Source organism: Aspergillus novofumigatus, assembly GCF_002847465.1.
Source record: "Aspergillus novofumigatus IBT 16806 chromosome Unknown P174scaffold_1, whole genome shotgun sequence".
NCBI lineage: Eukaryota > Fungi > Ascomycota > Eurotiomycetes > Eurotiales > Aspergillaceae > Aspergillus > Aspergillus novofumigatus.
The window spans coordinates 4,162,632-4,183,427 of NW_020194274.1; the positions used below are offsets into that span (position 1 = coordinate 4,162,632).

Here is a 20,796-nt window from a genome sequence, read left to right on the forward strand (position 1 = left end):
TTTTCAATGACGTCTAAAGGGCCTGTTTGTCCTTGGGCTAAGCATGGACATAGGAGCCACCAGCAGCCTGAAAAGAGACAACTGGATCCTTTATAGTCTCCTGAGCGATGGGGGACATGCATTTCCAGCACTATTAAATTACGACTCAGCAGAATATGCCTTATGCGATATGCAGGAGTAGTCCATGGGGCGGCGCAGGAGGGCGATACACAGCATCCCCAGAGCATAGACCACGCCATCCTCTGATTTGGCACAGTTGAGCCGCAAGTCGCCCTTTGGCATCGTCGTTCGTGTTCCAACTTCCAAGTCCCAACAGCTCGACGCTAATTTGTCACGACAGGTATGGGTCGATTGGGAAACGAACCCACCAAGATGACAGAACCAGTCCAAAGGCCCTGCGGGACCCATGGCAGATGGTCATTTGGCGGACAGTAGTTGACCACGGGAGTTTCAAGTTGGGTGAAGAGAATTACCTTCTCACTCACCCCCCTTTTCCCTGCTTCTCAGTGTCTATATCGTCAGCATCTTGAGTCTGTAAGACGGTGAGACCCCTGAGTGACCGCCGGAAAGAGTAAGACTCATCGGCCGCAAGAGATAGAAAGATACCAGAACCAGAGATGCGGCGCTCGTGATTGGAGAATTCAGAGACATGAGACCGGGGTCTACATGGTTCATTGGTCAACGACGTCGGTTTCCCAAACCCACCTGGGGATGCCCTCCTAGTCAGTGTCGGTCAGGTTCGGACATGGCTGAGCGCCTTCATGGATGGCGCTAAACCATGGTCTAAATTAGTTTTGGGCAACTGTTGTGGATACTGTCAGATAGACCAGTTTAGCGCTTGAAGATCCATATTCTGGAATCTGGACATCCAAGCCATCTTCCAGGTGGATACCATTGTGTAGATGCCGTATGTCTACCGGGAGTGCACTATGCATGCAAGAACGGCTCACAGTCCACTTCAAGATTTGGATGAGGGGAGGTGTGCAAACGACTCGCAGTCGCCACCGTCAAAGAACGGTACGGAGTTATTTGCTTTTTTCTTCTTTTGCCCTGCAGTTGCCCAGCGCCCGCCATATTCACGGCGGGAAAGGGAGGCAGACCGCAACAAGAAGCCATCATAGCCAGTGAGAGAATACATTAACCTCAGCGATAGGCGGTGTTGTCTAGAGCTGCATTAGCTCGCTGGGGCCCGGGATGACCAGCGGGGGCCAAATCACTCTCCCATGACTCGAGGACAGTGCGAGTGCTTGACTGGATGAGGAAAAAATGGAGGGCCATCGCAATCACATTTCGCGATCAAGTCGTTGCCTTTTCCGTCCAGATCCCTCGTGTCCGTCTCCGTGTCTTTTTTTTTTTTTCCTTCCCTCCTTTCTGTTTTTCGTACTTCTGGGCGGTCATATCGCCGACACGCTAAGGTTCGGCCCACCCTGTCATGGAGCTATTTTCTCCTTATTCGTGCGTCACAGCTGAACAGAATGCCATTCACAAGTATGCATATCGTCTTTCTGCCAAGGTATTATTATTGGGAAGGAGTTCCTGATCCTGTTGATCTCCCTTAGTCGAATTTGCCGACTCCACATCCCTTAAGTTTCTGCTCCAAGCCTCAACAAGCCTCAACAAGGTTGTTCGTTCTAGATCACAGGTCTAGTGTAGTCTTCAAAATAATGTCGGAGAGCGTTGCTACGCTGGTACAGCATGACGACATCAGAAGCTTCGGGGCTGTGCTTTGCTTTCTTCAAGTGTTGAAAACAGGTCTTTGTAGCCAACCGTTGCTGCGGTGGTGATGGTGGATTGAGCCTGACAAGGCGCAATCTGCCCTCTTGTCATGTGACCATCTGCACTTGATGGACTTGCTTGCAGTTGGCAGGAATTACGAGATCTCATCGGAGAGATGCAGGAGGTAGTTCTGACAACAGATGGGTGATTTGCAGCGGACGATTCTTTCCAGGTCAAATGGAAGGCCGCTGTTCAGTCGGGTATTGTGTCATTGATTGCATACCTCTGTCCCTCCTATATTCGTACGTGTTGGAGCAGGGACTTAGACAGAATCATATCCCAGGATTTTCATGGAGAATACAATCCTCGAATTGATGACAGACTGAAACATGTCCCAAGGTCACTGACGTGATCCCACCTGATCAAAACATAACCTGTTTATTGCCTTGCTGCGTACATAAGGTGTCATCTATCAAATCGGCCGCGCATATATACTGCAAGATAAAGCTGCTCTCAGTGCTGCAAGTCATGCAGGGTACTTAAACATCACAGAAGCACAGCTAACGAACAGCGATAAGACAAGCGCCTCCCCTACTCCTCCTTGATCTTGCGAGACCTTTTCTTGGGCACCCGAATGAGCCAATACAGAAAGACGGCGGCAAAGATGTTGAACACAATGTACACGAACAACAGCCCCACATTGCGCCAGCGATCTGAGTAGCTGATGCTCAGTTGTGCCAGAAAAGTATCCGTATCTGCCACTGGACACACCTGGCAATTCGCGGTTGCCTCCGGGTTAAGTAATCTGCCGTGGGACATCTGTACATATGCGTCCAGGAAGCTCGAGCAATTCTGGCCTTGCGGGGGTGGAACATGGAGGATTTCAATATCTGAGCACTTGACGCTGGTTCCAGCTAGACCCACCGACAACACTGAGGACACAAGGTACGTGAAAGGGGATAACCGGTACATGAAAATCCAAAAGCCCGGAAGGGCCGACGGACTTGCTAGCACACTGAGTCAAACGTTAGCAAGTGCTGTCATAGGTGTCTTCTTCATGCTTCGAGGGATTTTCTCACCCATTGAAAATGAGACAAAGTGAGAACAGCAGCTGTGCGATGTTGCCACCCGTCTCTGGCTGCTCAATGCCTGCAATGATCATCGAACTGAACGTGGATGTAAACATCATGAAGATGAGAATCAACAGGAACATTGTGCCACCGCGCTCAGCTACGCTGTCCGTGGGATACGCATTACGATAGAGGCCGATTGGGTAGTACCAGCAGAAATATGCTGGCACAGCCATTAGAATGTTCCAGGGTAATTCGACCAGGATGCTCGCGAGCATAAACGCTTTCCACGAGTATGCCTTGGAGGGTCGTTCGCGCACTTCATACAAGGCTCGCTGGGTTACAAAGTACGGCATCATCTGTTGGACCAGGTTGGGGAAGATGACCAGCAGCATGAAGATGGCGAACATTTGATTCTGCATGCCTTGCAAACTAGTCGGCTCCCGCCAAAACGTGAAGCCAATGAACAGGGGCTGGGCGCTGATAGTCAGACATGCCGACTCCATCGTGTTCTCAGGGAGGAATGCCACTCACCGGAATAATACACGTTGCAGCCTTTGAGTATATGTACGACGGACTTCGCCAGTATTGCTGGAACATGCGCTGGAGACAAACAAGGAACTGCGCCCAGAGAGGCATAGCGAACTCACCATACTCCTTGGTCCGAGGCGGCGGAGGTCGTTGTAGTAATTCCTCTTTCATCTGTGCCAGCTCTGCACGTACTTGAGCTCGTTCCGGGCTGCTATTCCAGACTTCCGGCCAGTCCTGGTCCGCATGCGAGCCGGGAGCTGCACCAATGACTTCCAACATCCACTCGGCAGGGTTTGCGTTCTTAGGACAGTTGGAAGAACCCTTGTTCTCAAAGTACTTGATGAGTGTCTCCATGTTGGGACCCAACTCGCCAAAGTATACCGTTTTCCCGCCCTTGGCGAGGAAGAGCAGACGATCAAACTGTTGCATCAGAATGGCCGATGGCTGATGGATGGTGCAGAGAATGGCCTGCCCATGGTCCGCCAGTTTCCGCATGAGAGTGCAAATGGACCAGGCTGTTTGGCTATCAAGACCAGAAGTGGGCTCGTCAAAGAAGCAGAGCAGCGCCGGCTTGGCGGCAAGCTCAACCCCAATCGTCAACCGCTTTCTCTGCTCGACATTAAGGCCTTCACCAAGAACTCCAACAACAGCCTCCGCGTACTCTTCCATGTTTAGCATCTTGATTACTTCCTCGACATAGGCTAGCTTCTCCTTGTGCGGTGTACTCGCTGGCTGCCGGAGTGTAGCGCTGAAGATAAGAGCCTCGCGGACAGTACTTGTTTCCAAGTGCAGGTCCTGCTGTTGAACATAACCAGTCTTCCGTTGAAAGGAGTCATCTCTCATGCGACCGTCAACTAGCATCTCGCCGGTGATCACGCCCATGGTAACACGATTAGCTAGGACGTCCAACAACGACGTTTTCCCAGCCCCAGTCACACCCATCAAGGCTGTTAACGTTCCTGGTTTGACCCATCCATCGATATGATCCAGAATTCGGCGTATCTCTCCTTTGACTTTGATGTCGTAGCATACATCTTGCCAGTGGAAGATCGAGGTTTGCTTGGCGATTGCAGCGGTGCTGTCATGACCCGCAGTATCAAGCTGCTGCTTCTCTGAGGTCGGACCTCCTTCCAGATCACCATCGCGCCGGGACTTCTTGACAAATGCAGGTATTTTCCCTCGAGGGAATACTAAGATTTCCCCTTTGGAAGGTTTCGCACGGACTAGCTCGCTGCAGATGATGTAGGCAGCCAGGAAGAAGAAAAAGAAACCTAATATAATGCCATAATTGCGCCAGAGATGTGAGCTGAAATACCGATATGAAGTATTGATAAATGCGTCACCCTCAACGTAGTCTTGTCCAGCCACGGCGCCCTTCTGAGAGCAAATTTTTGAGCTAAGGGGAACATTCTCGTAACCCGGCCCAGCGGGCAAGTATTGAGCGCAAGGGAATTTTCTGTCACTGAACTCGTTGATCATGAGAGACTCGAACGCATACTATCTCGTGCTTAGCTGAGCCCAAGAGGTCGAAACAAGGAGATGAAAACTTACACCGATCGGATTCAAATAGTTCAGCCATTTGAACCATGGATGCATATCGCGTACTGGAATCGTGAAACCCGTGTAGATGACGAGAATCATCATGAAAATAGAGGAGGGCACCATGGCCTGTGCCATCGAGCGTGAGATTGCTCCGATCCAGCGAAAAATATTGGACATGGTCAGAGTGATTGTTACGGAGAACAAGTAGAAGACAAAGAAATGTCCCGGGGCTCGGCGCAGATTGGTCATGAAGTAAAGGATCAGGTTGAACACGACGGAAACCAGAAACTTGGAAGGTAAGTCAACAATCATAGAACTGATGGCTTCTGCTGAAGGATGATAGAGCGCGTATTTGTCGTGCTTCTCTACAATCGGCCGTTGCTGCCACAACGTCAAAATCTCAAGCGAGCTTGCAAAGGCGTTCAGCAGGATTGCGAAGAAGAGGAGTGCACCACGGGAGAAGAAACTGTTGGTCGTTTGGTCCAAGTTATAGAATACGCTGGAGACGATGAATGCCATGATGCTATTGCCAATGACGGTTGCCAGCGTCATGCTCATGTCACCTTTGAGACGAAGAAAGCCTCGGCGGAGACACAGACGAATTTGCATCGGGTACGAAAGAGTGTAGGGCGAAGGCGCCCTGGTACCTCTGGCTTTTTCCGCTGCGCGAGAGACAGTGAACTCCTTGTATTTGCTGCCACCCAACGGAAACTCATGTTCAAATGCTTCAATGTCAGCCAGGAGCTGTTGCCGCTCTGCGCTTTCCCTCCATCGAGCAGCAAACTCGTCCGGTGTGCGCGGGACGAGGGCTTCGTACCCTTTCCGGACCAATCTTTCGGAAGGACTCGTCAGAGATGTTAAGAAGTCACCGGTAGTTTGCCTGTCTGGGCAGTCAAACCCCATGTCAATGAAGAAGCGCTTCGCATCACTAGCTTTGCCGAAGTATATCTGGCGGCCTTCATAGAGCACAATGACCTTGTCAAATATGTCGTAAATGGCCTGACTAGCCTGGTAGATGGCTACTATAGCTGTTGACCCAGTATAATTCGTGGACAGGCGAAGGTTCTTGACGAATTCCAGAGCCGTAGAGCTATCAAGACCTCGGGTGCTGTTATCCCAGCATTGCAGGGGGCAGCCACAGAGAATAGTCTCGGCAATACTGACCCGCTTTCGCTCGCCCCCAGAGACGCCTCGAATGTACTCGTTTCCTATGCGTGTATTCATCGTGTGGCTTAGACCCAGCATGGTCATGACGACGTCCCGCATATGAGTTGCATATTGTTCGCGGGAGACACCAGGGAAACGGTTTGCTGGGGTTCGAGCCTGGGCGGCGAAAAGCAGAGTCTCGCCGGCAGTGAGCTGTGGGAAATGAATTTCGGTTTCTGCCTGGTAGATGACCTCGCCGCGGAAGCGACTGTGCATTTCATCCCATGAGACACCCTCGTATTGAATGTGACTTCCTTCGTCCAGCCACAAACCATGAGTTTCTCCCGCAATCGTCTTGAGGAAGGTTGAGCATCCACTATGTGCGCGAACAGTTAGGACCAATCGAGGACATTCCATCTGGCAAAACTTACCTGCCTGGCCGGCCAAGTACAACAAGCATTTCGCCGCTGCGGACGAATCCCTCAAAATTGCGCAAGATGTCAATGCGAACCCTGTCCCTACATCCGAGCATACTTCGAAGCCACCCGAACCCTTTGAGCCACATGTTGGCTACATCGGCCTGGTAGTCGGCTGCCGTTCCGTAACCATAGGCATTCAGGTTGCGAAATGAGACGCCTGCGGTACGACGGGGATAACGGTCTGGATCGCGCGTCTTAATGTGCAACAAATTCTTCATCCATTTGCGCGAATTGAATTTGTCGGAGTTGGGGTCTAGCTCGGGGTCGCTGGAGGGGTCGAGAAAGGTGTTGGTTGGGTCTGCACTCTTTTGAGATATCTGCGAGAGGCTCCGCGCAAGAGCTGTAATCTTTTCGTGCCCTTCCTGATCAATGCCGTCCTCAGAATCTGGCCCTGCCGTGTCTGAACTGTCTGCCTTCTCTCCTAGTGGGGTCTCCACGATACGATCCTCTTCAGCATGAGTAAATTGCCGTTGGATTGTACTTGCGACTTCCTGGCCCGCACTAGATGAGACAGCCGCCGCCCCGAAAGGAGCTGGATAGGTCGGTTGCATCGCCATCGCTGTAAGACTCACACAAACCTCCGAGATGGCTGCCTGGTCATGACAGGAAGAAAGAAAGAAGACGATGAGGGATTAAAATACTTCGCGTGTCGTCCGTTCTTTGTGACAAATCCGAAAAGATCAAGAGCGATGGTTGAAAGGGCAATGAAAGGAAGGAGCGAACGATAAACAAGTCATCCTCAGGAGACAACCAGGTACACAGGTGGCATACATGTCATCATCCAAGAAACATAAGGTAGCCATAAGCCGCGCACGGAGAGCGGATACAGAGATATCCGAGCCCGGGTAGCATTAAAAAAAGGGAATCCGATGAGAGAGCAAATTCAAGAATAGGACGTAAGCGAACCCGGATACGCGACCCTGGCCCTACTCTGGATGGTCAGGCCCCTCCTGCTAAGGTATCATCAGCATCATAGCGATGACTCCACGACCGTCAGGCCACCGGCCCCTGCCATTCAGTGGTCGACAAGGGGCATCGAATCATCTTGGCAAGTCAGCAAACTGAACATGGATCATGTGGGTTCTCGGTCAACCCCGGTTTCTTGATTGCATGTTTATGACAGGATCTAGAGTAGTGGGGTCCCGTCAACGATTTCCGGGGTAGCTGGTTATCAGAAACTTGGCAGTCCGAACTTGGAACCTGGGATCAATGGTGCTGCATAGTAACTGCTCAGCAGTACGGAAACTATACTCAGGAGGCACCTAGGTAACCCTGCACACTCTGAAGCACATGTAAATCCATTTTCTCTCTGAGCAATGGCCTCACGCAAAAGATGAAGATCGGATATTTATCATGACCCTGGACTAAGGACAGGGCTAGCCACCGAAAACGGCAATTTTTGCTCCGGGCTGCAGTCGGTGGCGTATTCTCCATGACTGCTGATTGGCTTCGTATTGCTTGCGTATTCGCAAATTCACCCGAGCTGTTGTCCTACTAGGTACGTACTAACCTCTTTAGGCAATAGGCTTGTCTGGATCACCGAGGTGCCGATAAGGTAGTCTACAGGGAATAGCACCAACGGTGTATGAAGAAAAGTGGATTGCGGATCTCTTAGAGCAATAGAGATATAGCTGCTGGTTAAACCATGAGGGCAGTTGGTCTGATATTGCGGAGAACAACATACAGCCCTGAAGTGTTGCCAATATGTTGGACCAGCAGGAGTCGATCTCAGCTCCTTCATTCAGCAATGTGTCCTCGGTGCTTGCTGATATGGCTAGTGCGTGATCGGAATTACTTCTTAATTTTAGCTGTGTCCGGTGGTTTTCAGCTTTTTCTGCGTACAGCCAATCGAGTAACTATGCATTGTTGCGATACTACATATTTTGCACATTTTTCATGCCTCTCCGGAGAACTGCAGCTCTTTTCCGTTTCGAGAGTCCGACGAGGATCAACATTAAGCGATCTTGGCAACATGGCTCAATAGTGGAGCACGATTCCGTGCTTATCGATATCGATGGGCTCAAAACTATTCAAATAGTCCTTTGTCTTCAAACGCATGATATTTTCCTCGAGCCTGACGACATCGAGACTCTTTGCCGTTTCAATCGGACAGCAGTGCTTTGCGAATAAATCCTGCCGGCCTTCCGCCCACACGCTGCATTTGTTTCCTGGGTCACAGCACCTGCTGATTCTCGTCATGTCATCTCCCGTATGTTCAGCCGCAGGCAGTGCAACCGTACGGAATCAATCAGAGGATGATGTTGAATCAACCCTGTCTGCCCTGTACGAGGAGCGACCACTGCTGGACTCGACGGATGAAATTTGGGCACCACCCAAAGGATTTCTGTGGGTCCAGATCGGTAAGTACATCGCGAGCAATCACTGCTGAAGAGGAACTCACAGTCATTGTCAGCAATCATGTCAAATGTCTTTCTCTCTGGATTCGATGGCACCATCACGGCCTCAACATACGCAGTGATTAGCTCGGACTTCAATGCCGCCAACACTGCGTCGTGGCTCACAACCTCTTATCTCATCACTAGCACCGCCTTTCAGCCTCTGTACGGTCGCTTCTCCGATATATTTGGCAGGAGAGTGTCCTTTTTCACCGCTACCATTACATTCGTTATCGGTTGTTTGGGTTGTGGTGTTGCGAGGGATATTGTCTTCCTGAATACGATGCGGGCGTTGACGGGAATTGGCGGCGGTGGTCTAATGACTGTGGGTAAGTCGCATCATTCCAAAGCTGGAGGACAGTTCTCACACGATCCAGCTACAATTATCAACTCGGACCTCATCCCGTTCAGACGTCGGGGTATGTATCAAGCTCTGCAAAACGGCATGCATGGCTTCGGCTCCATCTGTGGTGCGTCTTTTGGTGGCTCGATTGTCGATACGGTTGGGTGGAGATGGTGCTTTCTGGTTCAGGTGCCTGTAGGGCTATTCGCATTGGTTACAGGCCATCTTGTTCTGCATATTCCGCGGCATAGTCGAGCCTTTGGACAAGGGCAGAGTTTTCGAGCGATACTGCGACATGTCGATCTATCAGGAGCTCTACTGCTCATTCTTGGCCTTTCAAGCCAACTTGTCGGCCTGAGCCTGGGCGGGAATGAGCTTCCATGGTCGAGCATGTGGGTCATCCTCTCACTCGTGGCCAGCTTGCTCCTTTTGGGCTTGTTCATGGTCGTCGAAGCGAAGACGCTGGCAGTTCCTCTGATCCCGTCAAGAATGCTCCGGGGGTTGATGCCTGTATCCACTCAAATTGCCAACGTCTGTGTTGGAATGGCTGCGTATGCAGTGAGTGGACCTCTCCTATCGGCTTGTCTAGGCTACAGCTTACCAGAGGCAGTTTCTCTTCACCCTTCCGCTCTTATTTCAGGTGATACTGCAAGACACGCCTACCAAAGCCGGGGCAAGACTGGCTATTCCCTCCTTGGCCGCTCCCATTGGCAGCCTGATCTCTGGTGTCGTCATGTCCCGCTGGGGCAGATTGGCATACCTTGTACGTGCAGGATGCTTACTGATGTGCGTTGGAAATCTGCTCGTGATGTCTTTCCAATTCCACGATGCTGGGTGGAAATACATCACCTATGTGATTCCAGCCAGTCTCGGCCAGGGGATCGTCTACCCCGGAATCTTGTTTACGTTTCTCGCTGCATTTGACCACACCGGTAAGTTGGGGAATCTACCTCGTCGGAAATTGCGGGCTTATAAGCTTCGGTTAGATCACGCTGTGTCTGCATCCACTGTCTACCTGATTCGGTCTCTAGGGACTGTCTGGGGCGTTGCCATTACCTCAGCCATTATTCAAAATACATTACACTCTGGCCTTTCGAAGGCCTTGAGTGGAATACCAGACAAATGGAAAGTAACATCCCTCAAATGGAGCTTCAGTGTGAGATGAAACATTGGCTGACCCTCGCAATTGATGTTGTGCTAGATTATCGAGCAGATTCGACACTCCGTTTCCGCCATACAGGACCTGCCCCCTGACATCCAGATGGCTGCGCGACTGGTTTACTACAGAGGTATCAGATTGTCCTTTGCTGCGTCTGCCGGCTTCGCATTTATTGCGACCATTGCTGCGTTGTTTTCCAAGGGTAAGGGGTTGCACCGGGGCAGCTCCGCATGAGCCTTCAGCGTCCTCCGGGGTAGAACCAAGAATGCTCTACCTCGGACTATTATATCTTACAAAATGCACGGGGAAAGGTAGGTTCTGCCTCTGCAGTACGCCGTCGACTAGTTGAAGCTTCGTTGGATTGGGAAACAAGATGGAGGATCCATTCGGATGTGAAGAGAAGATAACGGCATTTGTAGCCATGTATGAGGCTAGTCGCCGTGAATATGGAATACAACTGTTCACAAGCTCGAGTGAAAGACATTTTACGCATCCGAAGATGATATCATGGCGAAAAGGTTTGATTCCGCTGTGCGGAGCAATCCCGAAGGCGTGGTAACCCCGCATAGCACGAAGCATATGACCCGCATTGTTTCCGAGGTGTGGCCTCAATTGACCTGTTTCACTGGAAAGGATGAGTTTTAAAGGTTTGTACTCAGTAGATCTCGAAGCGATGGTTTGGTATTTGTCCGCTGTCCACATAATAGCCCTATCGAGATAAAGATGGGTCCTGCGGCGGAAAGAACGGTCATGCTTGTATATACATCCCAAGAATCCAACAGCTGGGCGACTAACTTATCGATTTATTCAAGATCGAGATTATGCATCCGCTCTCCCCGGTTTATCAGACGGCATTCATTCCTCGCAATCAGCTAGATCTCTTGAATAGCCAGGGTACGGATCAGTTGGGATGAGAACTCGGAACCAAACTGTAACCTTGAAAGCTGAATTTCGGTGACCATAGCCACGGCTTGACTTGACAATCGCTGTCGGCACCATGGACCAGCCCTGATTTGCGGGGAAATTGGCTTTTGTCCAGACTGCAGCTGTCGCTGAGCCAGTAATCGTCATCTGAATTCGCTATCTATTACCCTCCCCTGCAAAACCGTTGACAATCCTTTTTCAGGCGAGTGGCTGAATTCCGCTTCGTTCCGTCCAATGCAGTCTTTCTTGCCAGAGTACGTAGAGTTTCTTCCCGGTAGGCACGGCTTTTTGGAGATAGCGTTGATAACAGGCTCGGAATTTAATAGCGCGTTCCGACATAGTTCTGGTGCCTATCTGAGCTGGTCAAGTGGAATCAGCCATTGCATCATGAGATGTCAGTAAGGGTAAGATCATACTTATCACTGTAACTCACGCCATGGATGCACTATTCTGTTAGATATGAATCTCAAGGATGTGGAGGCGCTTTGTCGGAGGGGGTTGTCTGGGAAGCGTAACTCGAAGTCCATATAGAAGTCACTGGCCTCCTCGCCAAGGGGCTCGCACCACGCTGCATCTTTACATCTTTCAATCCATCATGGAGACAAAGGCCAAAAGGGCAGGCTCGTGTTCCAAACCACACGACAATGGACCCCCAGAAATCGAACTGGCCACCGGCCAGGTCGTCATGGGCTTGCCGGACATGCCCATGAAGCGCAAGTTCAGCATCCTCAGCATCATCGCCGTGGGCTACAACATCTCCAACAGCTGGGTCGCCATCGCCACCAGCTTTGCTGTTGCCGTGCAGTCTGGAGGCGCGGTGTCGCTGCTCTACGGCATCATCGCCGTCACTGTTGCCATGCTGTGCACGGGTGTCACACTGGCGGAGCTGGCCAGCGTCTATCCCACCGCAGGCGGACAGTACCATTTCACCTCTATTCTGGCGTCTGAGCGATGGAGCCGCAGTCTCTCGTACTTTAGTGGCCTTGCGGCCGTGTTCTCGTGGATCACCCTCGCGGCGTCGATTGCGGTGGCTTCGACGCAGGCGCTCATGGCGATAGTTATCCGCTGGCAGCCTAGGTATGTGCCTCAGGCGTGGCATTACTTCCTGGTGTATCAGCTCTTCAACGTCGCCATGGTTGTCTACAACATCTTTCTCACCAACAGAACCCTCTGGGTCTACAATGCGGGCTGTACGTTCCCCACCATCCTCTCCCTCGCCATTCCTGGAATATACTTTTTACATACTGACACCGCATCCAACAGTTCTCCTCTCCCTCGGAACCTTCCTCGCCATCACCATCGCCTGTCCCGCCCGCTCCCACACCGAGATTGACTCCTTCGCCATTTGGACGCAGTTCACCAACGGCTCCGGCGGCTGGCCCAACGGCATCTCCTTCCTGACCGGCCTCTCCACGCCGCAGTTCATGCTCTCCGGTCTCGACGCCACCCTCCATCTAGCAGAAGAGTGTCTCGAGCCGGAGCGTATCGTCCCCAAGGCCGTGCTGGTAACCGTCGTAATCGGCTTCCTCACTGCGTTCCCTTTTTCCATCGCTACCATCTACAGTTACCGCGACGTGGAGTCATCCCTGTCCTCGCCAACAGGGTGCGTTTGTTGCCCTCTTCCCTCCATAAATCACAAACACAGCCACTTTACTGATGGACGCTCTGTCTAGATTCCCCATCTACTTCATCTGGGAAAAAGCCACCCGCTCCCCAACTGCCGCCACAATCTTCATGGCCGCCCTCGTCGTCGTCTCTTCCATCGCCCTCAACGCAGTCCACCAGACAGCATCCAGACTCACTTGGTCCTTTGCCCGGGACAACGCCCTCTTCTTCTCGCGCCGCCTCGCATCCGTCCATCCATCCCTCAACGTCCCGTCTACGCCCTCCTCCTGAACGGTCTCCTCGTCCTGCTGATCGGGATTGTATACGTCTGCTCGACGACCGGTATGTCTCCTCAGCAGCTCCCACTTCAATTATTCGGAGATAGAAAACTGATAGATGCCAGCCTTCAACGCCTTCATAGGCACAACCGTCATCGTCGCGCAGATCTCCTTCGCTGTCCCCGCCGCATTGCTCATCTACCGCCGTCGCTCGGCGGAGTATCTTCCACCGTCGAGGCCGTTCAAGGTCCCGCGTACGGTGGGCTACGCGTGTAATGTCATGACGATTGTGTGGGCGGTGGTGACTACGGTTTTCTTTACGTTTCCGACGACATTTCCGGTTACTGGGGGGAATATGAGTACGTCTCTTTTTCCATTTTCGTTGTGGTATTTGTTGCTGTCGATGAAGGTTGGGGCTAACGGGTGGTAGATTATGCGTCTGTTGTGTTGGCTGTAATGTTGGTTATAGGGTTGGTGAATTGGTTCGTGTATGCGAAGAGGCATTACCATGGGCCGAGGTTGGAGATGTAAATTTCAATGCAGGGGCACAATTTGTTAAGTTCCCTGGAGGGATCTGTTCTAGTACCCACTATCTACATCATAGTACTCCTCACACATTCCCCTTTCAATATGCTGAGTAGCAAATCATTTATTACCCTTGGTCTTCAGGACAGCCACGCTCAGGTTCGGCAAGCTGAATTTGAAAACACCCTCTTTGCCAGCCCGCAGGGTCGACACCTTGCTGTGGACCTGGTTGGCACCGCCAACCTCGTTCATGGAGAATGGGTCAGGCGCAGTCAGCACGGTTAGTTCAGCGGCGGAGCCGGCCTTGACGCCGTCAAATGTCAGCGAGACCGGCACGTCGGCGGTGCTGTTGTACACGGCCGCCTTGAAGATATGGCTGTTGGTGCTGTTGTCGAGACCGGCGACGTAGTAGAGGGGACCATACTTGTCGGAGGATTTGGTGGGGAGGGTGTTGGTCATGTGGGTGTGAGAGAAGAGCTATGCTTATTAGTATTATGGTGTAGAATAAAGATGGCGAATGAGGAAGGGCATACATCATAAACGTGCCAGCTGGTGGAGCGGGCTGTCTGATCAGGGTCGGAATTAAAGCCCAGGAACGTGGGGGACCACTCGTAGTTGTCCAGGTTCATGAGCATGGGTGCCTATTTGGTTTAGTTTCGGTCATTTTTCAACAAAGCATGGCAAACCTACGTAGGTCGTCCCGATAATCTTGTTGGCGTTTCTTTCGGCACCCAGAAGGAACACGGCTTCCGCGACGCTTCCAATCCACCATGGGTAGAGGGAGAATTGTCTGTTGGCCCAGTTGATTTCGACTCCGTTATACTGCACCGCGGCGATTTCGCCTATCAAGCGTTAGTCACAGGTATAGGCTGGGCTTTGTTATACTTACCAAGCAGAATTGGGTGATCCTCGGACATGTTGTCGAAGAAGCCGAAGCGAGTGATAAAATTGTCGGGAATATCGTACAAATGATAGTCCCCACCAGCGTCACCAGGGAGGGTCATATCAATGGTCGATGCCAGGACAGTAATGCCAGGGTACTTGGCCTTGATCGCATCGTAGAAGGCTTTAAACCGGTAGGATGTGTAGGAGGCCAGTCCGTTGTTCAGGTTATCCTCGTTGCCAACTTCGACATATCTGATGACCCAGGGTTCGGGGTGGCCCACGGAAGCGCGCAATGCCCCATATTTGGTGTCCACGGAGCCGGTAAGGAACTCAAGCTCGTCGAGGGCGTCCTGCACATACACGTGGAGTTCGTCTTCGGGTACAAGGTCGCCGTTCAGCGCGAGACCGGCCCACACCGCAAGGACTTGGACTTGGTTAGCGAGTTGCCATGTCCCTGACAGTATAACTCACTAGGCTCAATTCCAAGATCATCACACCACTCCATGTACTCAACCAGACCCATTCCACCAGTCTCCTGGTATCCCCAAGTAGTGGCACGGCCAGGACGGTCCTTGAGGGGCCCAATGGTCTCGTTCCACTTCCAGCGGCCGTCAATGGTTTCACCTTCAAGATTGTTGCCACCAGGGAAGCGTAAGAATTTCTGTGTCGTTAGCAACTAGCGTCATAAAACACACAAGAATTCTTACCGGACCAAGGTCCTTCATTGCTTGCATCAGATCTCTCCGAAATCCGTTCGGGCGGTTGTTCCAGGTAGGCGGGAACAGGCTAATGAGGTTGAAGTCCAATGCACCGTCTTCGGCTTTCTATATATACACAGGGTCAGAAAGTCTTTTGGTCTTATATTTTTTGATCTACTAACCGATGTATCAAAAGTGAGGGAGAAAGTATTGTTAGTATCCGGAGCAGCGCTATGAGGAACAAGGGTAAAGCTGTGCTGCACCCATTTATCCTCAACGCTATGCGACGCAATCTTAGCGCTGGCAAAGACCTTGCCTGTACGTGTAGACTGAAGGGAAGCCGTGAAGCTGCCATTGTAGGCACCCTTCACATAAAAAGAGCCGGTATATTTCTGGGGCTTGACATCAATGCCCCACCAGCCCAGGTTGGTGAGACCAGCTTGGCCCTTGCTACCCTTGACGTTGACCGAGGTAGGTAACGCAGATGACAGTGGATCACTGAGGTTCTTGAGAGACAACGTAGCTCCGTTGACAGCGGTCCACGCGTCCAGGTTGGATGGGTACTTGGAACTTCCCTGGAAGGCACGATTGCGGATCAACTCCGCATAGAGACCACCTTCGCCGCAGTGGTTGATTTCCTGCACTTATCATTAGCATCTGTGCAAAAGGTTCACTGGTGCTCGATGAGGACTCACCTCTTCCATGATACCGTACTGCAAGTTAGTCGTGACATTGCCCCCGGACGACGCAACAGAGATCTCAACGGCGGCAGTGCACGCTGCCAGAAGCGGCAGGAGAAGAGACTTGGACAACAGCATGGTATTCCGCTCTGCAGGAAGACACGCTGTGGTAGTTCTCTGCAGGTCCTATACCTGGTCAATTGGCAGGGTTATGAGGCAGATCCTGCAGATCGCAGTGACATTATATATGCGTCCATGGCGGGCCAGGGAAGGATGTCTCCTTGCTGAAGCGTAAGTCTACCCCTCAATTGAAGCTGTATTTGCGGGGTTAACTTGAGCAAAGGATCTGTCTAATTAAAGCTTGCATGAATTGCAAGGGACGAGAACGAGAGGCCCACAAGCGACTGTTTTCAAGCTTCCCGTTCTGGCAAAATCCCATGAGGGGGACATGGGTGATCGTCAGGGCATTTCCAAGTTCATAGCGGCAATTAGCCGGGTTGCATGATTAGATGCTAAATCATCTCGAGCACGTAGATTCGTCACAGACTGCCAACTCGGTCCAGTCAAGTATCTCTTGAGATGATTCAGCAAAGACGTGAATTGCTCGAACATCGAGGAGAGTCCCATTGGACTTATGCCCAATACTTCCTGTAAACAAGAGCCGTGGCTGAATATTGGCTGAAAATAAACTCTCGTCATCCCCAGTAGTCTAAATGGTCGTTGACCATGGGAGGAGTTTAGGCAAAGACACGGACGGAAGTTCCCCGCATCGACGGCCCAGTTTGCTTGCCATGGAACGTGCGAGACAAGAATCAAAAGCTAAATAGGTGCCGCTGGAGCCTGGAGAAACACCGGAGACTGCGTGTTTAGATGATGGCTAGTCTGAATATGAGCAATGCATGAAGAAATGAGGAGATTAGATGTGGGGTTGACGGACTCCATTTCTCCGTCCGAAGCCCCCGGAAGCCCCTCGCATTTCAACTTGATGGTTGTGGTTTAAGTCCATAAGAGGCCTCCGAGGTATTGATAAAAGTTTAGCTTCGTGTCCTGAGAGTCAGACCTTCATGTTCTGATCAGTCTGAGCGGCGTGACCTCATTGATGATCTGTGTGTACAATGTACACAGTGCTTGACCAAGGATGTCTCAAGGAAGGCAAAACGCGACAAAAGCACAACTAAGGGCCCCCGTCTCTTGGTTTCTTCTTCTCTCTTGTCCTATGCTTGACGGTGTGTTGACAAACTATCAGGACGACCATGCCTACAATACCGCTCAATACAAACCATCACAGATTGCTCTTTGACTGGCGTCACCTTGGAATCGACTCTGGAGACCATTGAATCAGTACTTATGCTATGACGAGGCTGTAGCCACCACTTGGCAGCGCCACAAGAGTCGGCTCTGCCATGCAAGATGTCCTGTTCATGCGCGATGAAAGACCGTCCAAACTGTCACATTTGATCGTTGCAGGTGGTTGTTCTCCGAGAGAATAACTCAAGAATCGAAGTCAGATTATAAACTGCGTAGTACTAAAGGAATAGTATCTCCATTTGCAAGCACCGATTCCTCAAAAGTCGTATTTCATGAACAAAACAAGGGGCATACACAAAAATGTATAGAAACGAAAACCACCGAGCAGGACATCCCAAGTATAGATCGTAATAGATAAAAGGACCGGATGAGTGTATGAACAGGGAGGGTATCTCTCCCGGCGTGTCCACATTTCCAGCGGCACGCGATTTGGGGATATTATCGAGGTAATCGATCGTGAGGCTTAGCACATTTCGCAGCATTCGATACAATCAAAGCAGCACTCGCAGGTCTCTTCGCAAAGGAAACAGCAGCAGAGGGTAGCAAGACTAGCAGAAAAAAGAGCAGCGTTAGTGACTGCATCCAAACATCATATCCAACGCGATTCAGGTCAAGAGAGGAAAACGAGTAGAGCTCACCAAGCACCTAGACATCCACGGTCCTTCTTCTGACGAGGCTGTTCTTGGTAAGGCATTTGCTGCTGCCGAGTCTATTAGTTCTTTGTTCTTTGTAGTAATGCGACTTTGTTGTAACGTACTGGAGGTTGATACGGCTGCTGCGGTGGAGCATAGCCTTGCGGCTGTTGGGGAGGATAGCCTGGCGGATATTGTCCCTGTTGAGGAGGGTAATAACCTTGGGGAGGTTGTTGGGGGTAACTATATCCACAAAAAAACAGATTAGACACCACCTTCAAGCGCAAAATCCAAGCACAACATGAGAACGAAATCGTTTTGTCTTCGTTCTTCCCGGCCGCTAATTGCTCCAGCACCCCCTTCAGCAGCGTGTCCTTCGTGGGACAAAAGGCATGATGACAGCGGCTGGTTTCAGCCAAAGCGATCTCTGACTGCCTTGAGTCCAAGAAGGAAGGCGCGGCGAAGTTCGAAACCCCAAGCCGGAAAGGAACGAACGAAAAGGTCCATAGGAGGCTGGAAGTATAGAGGTAAAGGAGTCCAACATCACTTACTGAGGCTGATGGCCTTGATTGTAGTAGTCCTGGGAACTCATGATGGCGATAAAGAATGTGCTATAACGTTGAGAGAGTGGAACAGTCAGTATGGATAGTAAAAATCAAAATGGCGGACATAGAGGAGGAGAATTGACGCGATCGTTTGCGAGAAAAGAATCTACGCAGCGGAGAGCCAATAACAAGGGAGAAAGCGTACCTAAGCAAATGCCAAGTGCCAACGGTTCGTGGATGGGCAATAAGGGGATGGGAAAGGGGTCAAATAAGAGTAGAAGATGAGGGCTCAAACAGTGGCTGGGGGTTTTGAAAACTGAAAAGGGACGAAGAAGCGGAGAAGGAGGAGAAGGGATCGGAGGAGCTAGGCAAGCTAAGATTCCGACTAAGTGCCTCCAGATGACAAGTTTGACAACCCAATGATTTCTATTATTATTAGCTCTCTCTGAATCCTTCCACAATTCGACTGACTTCTCAAACAACTCATCCAGGGATCGGACTTTAAAATTGCCCATCCTCTCTTAGGCCCGAATCGCCCGAATCCTTTGGTGTTCCGGACCGCGGAACTGGGTCGCCTTCCCACGAGCCATCTACTGTTAACCCCTTCAATCGTGGTTCTGGTAACAAGGATGCCTAGAACCTCCTTAGAGAATCCGCTTTTCATGCCTAAACATACGGAGTACAATCAATCCTTTGGTTTACAAGGTGCCAATGAATTCGAAACAACAGCCGCCCTTCGTTGAGCTGAGCCACAGCAATATTCCTAATAATACTACCAGCCTGGTCACAGCCCTACTATCTACAACAAAAACTAAGCCACGGCCGGCGGTCCGAAATGAGGTCATGGTTGGCCGAAACCTCTCACCTACCAGACTGATTGGCTGCCCGCGGCCCACAATCGGCCGCCCGTGCTGCTTGATTGCGCTGGTGTGCCACTAGAACAGCTTTTAGTGGCTCCAGCTGAACATGATCATGAAATGATAACCAATGAAATATATGATCTGACAGACTATCTGGTTCGCAAGTTTGAACTATCATCATATCAACCAATAGTCGCTGGATTTTCTTGAGATTAATGCGGCACTCGTGGCTGGTGTCCAACTGAGCCACTCTGTGGCCAGACTCACCATCCCAATTCGCCAATAATTAAAGTGGAACATGTCTCGTTGCTGCCTAAATACCTACATACGTACTCTATTGACGAGTACGGAGTACGGAGTACCTAGGTCCTAGGTACCCTCACCATAAATTGTCCCTGGTTCACACAAGTCCCACGGCAACATATCGGGACACAGCCACCTATGTGGACGATCCATTGTCGCCAATATCGACAAGGCTCCCTATTGCCTAATTGGGAAGACCTGAAGATATTCGAGGAGGAATGCAACCAGGTCACTAGAAGTAACCATATCGTCACACTTCAATTGATCGGCGCTTCTGTATCATTAAAACCCAACATTTGCTAGGATACGATGCATACTTTGTTCGGCCTCTTTTTAACCTGCCTTCGATTATGCTTTTTCTGTAGTGTGTCAAAGTGAGGTCGCGGTAGAGCAAATAAGAAGGAACTACCGCAAGATACCTTCCATTTGTTCAGCTCAATCTTAGAAGACTTAGTTTGCGGGTGTTCTGCACCCAAAGACTGACATTGGAGTCGAACAACCCGTTGAAGGAGTTCTATTGCTTCAATATCTCGGCCTTGTGTGCTTCCAGTTATCGGAGAGATGCCTCATGGACACCAGCGTGTCAGGATGTTCGGTTCCTAGGAATTTCTGTCTCATTGCCAGTGCTCGCTGATGCATCGTCTCAGCATCCTTGTATTTCCCAAGGCCAGCGAGCGCAAAGCCCAGCTTGTCAACGGATGTCAAGATGCCAGGATGGTTGGCCCCCAAACACTTCTTGACTGCCTGTTAGTATCTGCTGAAGTAGTCCTTGAGCTTCCTCATATTTCCGTTGCCCCATGAGCGAAGAGGCTAGGTTGTTCATAGCTGCCAACTTCATTGGATGGTTGGCCCTCAGCCTCTTCTCATAGCTTGATAGCACCTGTCGATTCGACACTTCCGCCTCCTGGTACTTTCCCTGGTACCCGAGCACCGAGCCTAGTTCGCTAGTAGTCATTAGCATATCGGGATACGGAACTGTCCATAGAGTATCGTACAAACAAAAGCACACGAGAAATTGCTAGCATGGGAAGTGTGATCCTGTCCGCCTAGCCGTCCGGGTACCATATTCCAGATAGTCAATCCATGGCAGTTTGCCTAAGCCAATGCCAGACCAACACCTTTCAACAGTAGGGTATCGGCTTGGTCATACTCCCAATATTGGCCATAAATT

The 20,796-nt window shown here is 50.9% G+C and overlaps 5 protein-coding genes across 5 annotated transcripts; 2 read left to right on the top strand and 3 right to left on the bottom strand.

Moving 5' to 3' along the window:
* Positions 1 to 2,307: 2,307 nt before the first annotated feature.
* On the bottom strand, positions 2,308 to 7,041 carry P174DRAFT_362820 (pleiotropic drug resistance family ABC transporter; the record flags this gene model as incomplete). The annotated part of the gene is made up of 5 exons (XM_024821881.1): positions 2,308 to 2,731; positions 2,796 to 3,259; positions 3,321 to 4,814; positions 4,869 to 6,381; positions 6,437 to 7,041. 5 exons carry the CDS (start codon positions 7,039 to 7,041, stop codon positions 2,308 to 2,310), a joined length of 4,500 nt encoding a protein of 1,499 aa, XP_024687936.1.
* A 1,640-nt stretch (positions 7,042 to 8,681) lies between these two features.
* On the top strand, positions 8,682 to 10,616 carry P174DRAFT_362455 (MDR family MFS transporter; the record flags this gene model as incomplete). Its single annotated transcript, XM_024821861.1, has 6 exons — positions 8,682 to 8,844; positions 8,898 to 9,209; positions 9,258 to 9,781; positions 9,834 to 10,155; positions 10,210 to 10,379; positions 10,425 to 10,616. 6 exons carry the CDS (start codon positions 8,682 to 8,684, stop codon positions 10,614 to 10,616), a joined length of 1,683 nt encoding a protein of 560 aa, XP_024687937.1.
* A 1,285-nt stretch (positions 10,617 to 11,901) lies between these two features.
* Positions 11,902 to 13,720, top strand: P174DRAFT_417027 (putative choline transport protein; the record flags this gene model as incomplete). The annotated part of the gene is made up of 5 exons (XM_024824566.1): positions 11,902 to 12,496; positions 12,570 to 12,913; positions 12,980 to 13,253; positions 13,315 to 13,548; positions 13,620 to 13,720. The coding sequence occupies 5 exons, from the start codon at positions 11,902 to 11,904 to the stop codon at positions 13,718 to 13,720; spliced, it is 1,548 nt and encodes a 515-aa protein (XP_024687938.1).
* A 114-nt stretch (positions 13,721 to 13,834) lies between these two features.
* On the bottom strand, positions 13,835 to 16,115 carry P174DRAFT_361388 (alpha-L-arabinofuranosidase A; the record flags this gene model as incomplete). Its single annotated transcript, XM_024821779.1, has 8 exons — positions 13,835 to 14,191; positions 14,248 to 14,355; positions 14,387 to 14,556; positions 14,604 to 15,023; positions 15,071 to 15,260; positions 15,307 to 15,423; positions 15,480 to 15,935; positions 15,993 to 16,115. The coding sequence occupies 8 exons, from the start codon at positions 16,113 to 16,115 to the stop codon at positions 13,835 to 13,837; spliced, it is 1,941 nt and encodes a 646-aa protein (XP_024687939.1).
* A 1,656-nt stretch (positions 16,116 to 17,771) lies between these two features.
* Positions 17,772 to 18,757, bottom strand: P174DRAFT_437785 (uncharacterized protein). Its single transcript, XM_024826386.1, has 4 exons — positions 18,668 to 18,757; positions 18,469 to 18,528; positions 17,924 to 18,160; positions 17,772 to 17,833 (listed from the first exon to the last, which is right to left on the bottom strand). Exons 2-3 carry the CDS (start codon positions 18,507 to 18,509, stop codon positions 17,998 to 18,000), a joined length of 204 nt encoding a protein of 67 aa, XP_024687940.1. The 5' UTR covers positions 18,510 to 18,528; positions 18,668 to 18,757; the 3' UTR covers positions 17,772 to 17,833; positions 17,924 to 17,997.
* Between the last annotated feature and the right edge of the window lie 2,039 nt (positions 18,758 to 20,796).

Coding starts and splice junctions, on each gene's coding strand:
- P174DRAFT_437785 (XM_024826386.1), bottom strand. CDS start 18,509: ATGAGTTCCCAGGACTACTACAATCAAGGCCATCAGCCTCA. Junction 18,161..18,468: donor AATCAAGGCCATCAGCCTCA/GTAAGTGATGTT, acceptor TTGTGGATATAG/TTACCCCCAACAACCTCCCC.